Consider the following 5,376-nt stretch of genomic DNA (forward strand, 5'->3'; position numbering starts at 1 on the left):
TGCCAGAGCATATATTAATTTGATACATGATTACAAAACCTTCTAAGCACATAGCAACCCACCTCAGCACTGATGTTTTGAATGCTGATTTTTATGTATCTTATGTCAACAAACCCCCGCTATTTTTCCTGACCTAATTTCTCTGTTTTGTGTTTTGCTTATTTCTTCCTGGTGCTGGGGATCGAAGCCAGGGCTTCACATATGTGAACAACCACTCCTGTGCTTTATGAGAGTACAAAATTGAACTTCTCCCCCATTCCCTTTTGTTTTGAGACAGGGTCTCACATGTAGTTCAGGCTGACCTTGAACTTGCAGCGAGCCTCCTGCCTCAGCCTCCCAAGTGCTGGGGTTAAAGATGTGCATCACCATGCCCAGCTATCCTTTTCTAAAATTTTTTGAGACACTGCTTTGCTATGTAGCCCAGGCTGGCCTCAAACTCATGATATTCTTAACAAAAATGAATTTTTTATAGATTTTTGCCAGTGACCTTTTACTACACGCTGCTTAGGTGCAACAACAACAAAAATGACTGAACATTCCACCAAGTTTTAGAAATACAGAGCTCACCCAAAAGTGAAGCAAAGTACTCTGGTGGCATATCGACTGCTCCTCTATAATAAATTGATAAAGCACTGATAAAGGCCACAGGATGTGCATCCTGAAGACTTCTTAAACACCATCTACTGGTCCTGAGCAGTCTGCCAGTTTATGTTACTAACACGCGAGTGTCCTGTTTTTCACACCTTCACTGCTACTAGACTGCTTCATCACGTTTTTAAATTTTTGCTAAAATGATAGTAGAAAAATAAGAGGTTTGGCTGTGCCAGTCACAAAAGGTAACAGCACATCTGACATGTGATTTTCTTCTTCACTGAACCGAATTTTGCTCATTCTTTTTGCTACCGTTTGATCTCTTACCTATTCCCCATTAACAGTTCTCTCATACTGCAGATACTACCTCCCTCTTGTCTTTTAATTTGGGTTATGGCATTTAACACCTAGAAGCTACTTAGTTTATATGTGGACCGTATCAGTTTTTCCCTTATGATTTCTCCATCTACTTTTATGCTGAAGGTCTTTCCTACTATAAGGTAAATAGTCACTTTTCCTCTGGTACTTTTTTAAATGCCTCTCTTTAATCCACTTAGAATTTATTTTTATGCAATTTTAAATCCTAGGACAAAACAAAAAAAAAACCTACAATGACTACGTTGACCCAGTCTACATTATGGTTAATATATTACAGCTAACATACCAACTATGCAGTTAATATTCCAGCTCAGGGCCACTTTCAGAAGGATAAACACTGATCACTACTTCATACACAAAGCTGGAAAGAACCCTTGTCTAGTGTCTCCTAAATTACATATTGTCTGTCCCTCAAGTCTCTGAAGACTCACCCACCTCCACTGTTTGGGTGCACTCTGAGAGCTTTATTACTGTAGTAGTATACTGGTATTCATTTTTCTGGTATTCATTGTTTTTTGAGACAGGGTCTCACTGTGTAGTTCAGCCTAGTTTTGAACTCACTAGGTAGCCCAGGCTACCCTTGAACTTGTGGCAATCCTCCTCCCTCAGCCTCCTGAAGTGCTGGGATTATAGCATTTGCCACCAAGCTCAATTTATACTGACATTCTTATATGAATCAACAACTGAACCAAGTCAAAGATAGCCCATTGGTACAGAAACATCTAGGGCCCTTAACTTATCAGGACAGCTAAGCTAAGCAACGTACTGATCCAGAAGAAAACTTTCTAGGGCATCTTAGAAAGTCCAGAAAGAAACAAGGACCAGAGTAAGTTTCCAAAGGGGAAAAGACTCAAACCCACCTTCAACCTCCTACGCTCCCCAAATATTTGAAGTCAAGCAGACCTAGGTTTGAATCCCAACTGAGCCACTAATTAGCTTACTACCTTAGAAACACTGTTTAACTCCAGCAGTGACCCTTTCTCACCCAAAATATGATGGCATTACTACTCACTTTACAGAGCAGACATAAATGTACAGTATACTTAAATACTATGTGTGAGATTTCCCTAAATTTCTCTCTACCACTGCTACCAATAAAATTACTCTCCCTCCAGAAAATTTCTCTTTAATTCATCCACCTCTTTTCTCCTCCAAGAAAGGACTTGTCACGACACAGTAACTAGCACCTTGTTGCTATCCTCTCCCCTTAGCTCCTGGATCACTTTTCCCTTTCCCCCCACACCCCTCCCCGGCCCTCGTGACTGAGGGTTAGCTCTGCTCTACTTGCCCTGCCTCCTTCTTGACCACTTTGTGTTTCTCAGTATCCCCCAAGCCACTTCACCCAGCTGACTACCTCCTGCCCCTAAACTAAAATCTCTTCTCTAGATCACCTAAAAATTGAGGGAGTCATCCAAGACTCGGTTCTGCTTCTGCCTGTGCCCATTCTCTGGGGGCTTCCACAAGGCTGGGTGGAGTTTTAGTCTTTATCTCTCTCCTCTACCTGCTCTAGCCCACTCTCTGAGTGAAACAGAAGCCCAATCTAAAATCTTACTCAGTACACCTCAAACCTAATAAACTCCTTCATCCTGCCCTCCAAAAATAACAGCATCTAGGATTCCCTGTTTGTTTACCATACACCAGAAAGCACTTTACAATACTCTTTAACCTGATCCTAAAAATACCATATGGCATATATTATGCGCCTTTTATAGAGAAGAAAACTGAGGCCATAGTGGAAGTTATACAGATTACCTAAGACCACAAAGCTGCAGTCACAAACGGCCAGATGTGGCGGCAAACACCTGTAACCCCAGCACTCAGGAGGCTGAGGCAGGAGGACTGCCACAAGTTTGAGGCCAGCCTGGGCTACACAGTGAGTTCAAGGTCAGTCTGAACTGCATAGCGAAACCTCGTCTCAAAAAGACAAAAACAAACCAAAAACCTGAAACCAACAAACACTCAAGCAGCATAGGGTTGCAAAGAATCCTACCACCAGGGTGACAATGGGGGGAGGAGACGAAGACCAGCAAGTTCTCTAATCCCAAAAGGAAGTGCTGACCACTGCGCTGTTACCAACCTCAACCACACTGTCAGGGATCTACCACTAGGTCACTGAATGCTTAGTTCATTAAGAATGCCCTTCCCAGGAACTAAGTCAGCAATCATCCCTTTCCTTCCCTTTGCTGAAGGCTTGATACACAAAGGGCCCATTCTATTTTCTTCCTTTTACCTTTCCAAACTGCTTACCATCAAGATCCACATGTTCTACACATACGGGACTCTTATGGGGCATTTCTCTGTCAAGTACATGAACATCTGCTATGTGCCAGACACCCTGGCAGATACAACAGTGAGTAAGAATAACGTTATCACTGCATCACGACAGCCTTCTAACTCTGGGTCCTGCTTCTCCCAATTCTGTCCTGGCCGGAACAGTCACAATGCCGTTCTTTTATCCCACCATGCCTTGGCGGAAACACCTGCAACCGAATGTGGTACAGCCTAAACTTGGGGAGCCAGGTGGGGGCGGGGTGCCCTCTTGCCCGGCACATAATGCACGCCTGTGGGGAGCCCGGCACTCCGCCATCTACCGAAAGTCAGCTCTGGATGCAAGGGTTTGTAAAAAGAAGATGAGAAATAAACGACAGAATTGTTTTAAAAAGTGGGGAGACTTGAGGCTTGTCTATTAATACACCTTTTTTTCTGAAGCAAGCCCCCTCTTTAAGGTTCAGTTTTCTCTTCTACTAAACGAAGGGGGTAACCTAAGGATCTAAAAAATAAAGACTATTTCCCTGGTAAACGTTAGAAACTACCCAACGACAAAAAAAGCCCCTAATCACTTAGAGCCAGCTTACACTTCCAGCTTCCCTCCCACTTCCGTCCAAGCCGCTTTCTGTAAGTCGCACACTGAGGTTTACTACATGTCCTTCTGGGGAGCTGATGTGCTTATAAAAACCCAAGAGACTACAAACTACTCTTACTTCCCGCAAAAAGGTTCTGCCCGGCTGGCACAGAGACTAGAGATTTCGGTCTCAAATATACACAGAACACTACTCTGCTTCACCGAAGCCCAAGTCTCCAACATCCCTTACCGCCTCAAACCCCAGCTCGCAGGCTTCTCTGGCCCTTCAAGGTTTGAGTTTAGGGTAGTACGGACCCTCTCATCTGCTCTAACAGTGCCCCTTCTTCCTTCAGTTGGAGTGTTTTATTAAGTAAATTGAACGTCACATTTCTTTCTTCCGGCTAGTTTTCTACTCTATACTACTGAACAGGCTTTTTCCACTCAACCCCCCACACCCACCCGAAGCTCCACGCTAAGGCAAGGCATTCAAAGGTCAAACTGCCATCCCACCCTTCCCACCCCCACCGCTCTCGAGCTTGGCCGGGAAGGCCACACCGCATTCTCTTCTTCCCCCGCTGATTGGCCCAGGCTAATCTTGGGTCTTCTTAGGCAATTCTGCTTACCAAAGACGTTCCCACAGGAAGAAGCGCTCCTCCAGACACTCGACAACGGTGAACTCCCGGCCCTCCCGCTGGGAGTCCTGCGCGGCTGGAGCATCCTCCCCATAACCCAGCGCTGCCGCTTTCACGTCTCAAAAACGACACTACTGCTCTCCTTCCTTCTGGCTCCCTTCCCAACAACTGGCTCTTTCCAGGCTCAGAGCTGCCTTCAGAGGCGAGCGAGCTGCGCCGACGCGGCTCCTCAGAGCGCGGGCTAAGGCACGGCACGCGCTCGGTGGAAAGTTGAACCGCAGGCCCCCTCGGCTCCTGGGCGTCGCCGCCCCCCACGGCGGCTGCCCTCCCGCTCCGCCCGGCCAGCCGCACTCCGAGCGGCGGGCCTCCCCCCGCCTTCCGCACGGCCGAACGGAAACTCCCGGGGCCGCTCCCCGTCCCGCCCCGGCGCGCCCGACTCTCACCCGGACCCCCCGGCGGCTCTCCGTGCGGCTGGGGCCCAGGGGCGCCGCCGTCCAGGATAGCGAAGGCCTCGTCGTTCTCGATGCCCGCAATCTCGCTTTCCTGCTGCGCCAAGAAGGCCGCGGCCGGGTCTTCCTCGCCGGCCACCCCGTTGCCCAGCGCGGGGCCGGCGGGGGCGCCGAACGGATCCAGCTCAGCCATGGCGGGCAAGTCAGCCGCACCGACGAGACCAACGCGAGAGCCCTACCGGCCGGCACAGGTACGCGACGCCGGCAGCGGCCGCTGTGGCAGCGACTACGGCCGGAGGACGAGCCGGAGGGGCGGAGAGGGGGAGAAGGTAGAAACGGAAGCCCTGCCACTATATCCGGTTGGTCTGGGCCGCGCTGGAGAGCCGGAAAGGGAACAGCCAATCCGAAGTGAGCGGCTGCCCAATCAGCGGGCAAGGGGGCGGGCCCCGGGCCAGCTCGTGACCTGGAGGCGGGCGGGCGAGCA

The 5,376-nt window shown here is 48.9% G+C and overlaps 1 protein-coding gene across 1 annotated transcript in view; it reads right to left on the reverse strand.

Annotated features, from left to right (window-relative positions):
- Clta (clathrin, light chain A) overlaps positions 1-5,171 on the reverse strand; it is a gene marked incomplete in the record, with an annotated part of 20,273 nt that extends 15,102 nt beyond the window's left edge. Inside the window, 1 exon segment of the mRNA XM_013522981.1 lies at positions 4,887-5,171. Within this exon segment, the coding sequence (XP_013378435.1) occupies positions 4,887-5,085 (199 nt within the window).
- Between the last annotated feature and the right edge of the window lie 205 nt (positions 5,172-5,376).

This window comes from Chinchilla lanigera, unplaced genomic scaffold, assembly GCF_000276665.1.
Source record: "Chinchilla lanigera isolate Chin_1 unplaced genomic scaffold, ChiLan1.0 scaffold00071, whole genome shotgun sequence".
Lineage (NCBI taxonomy): Eukaryota > Metazoa > Chordata > Mammalia > Rodentia > Chinchillidae > Chinchilla > Chinchilla lanigera.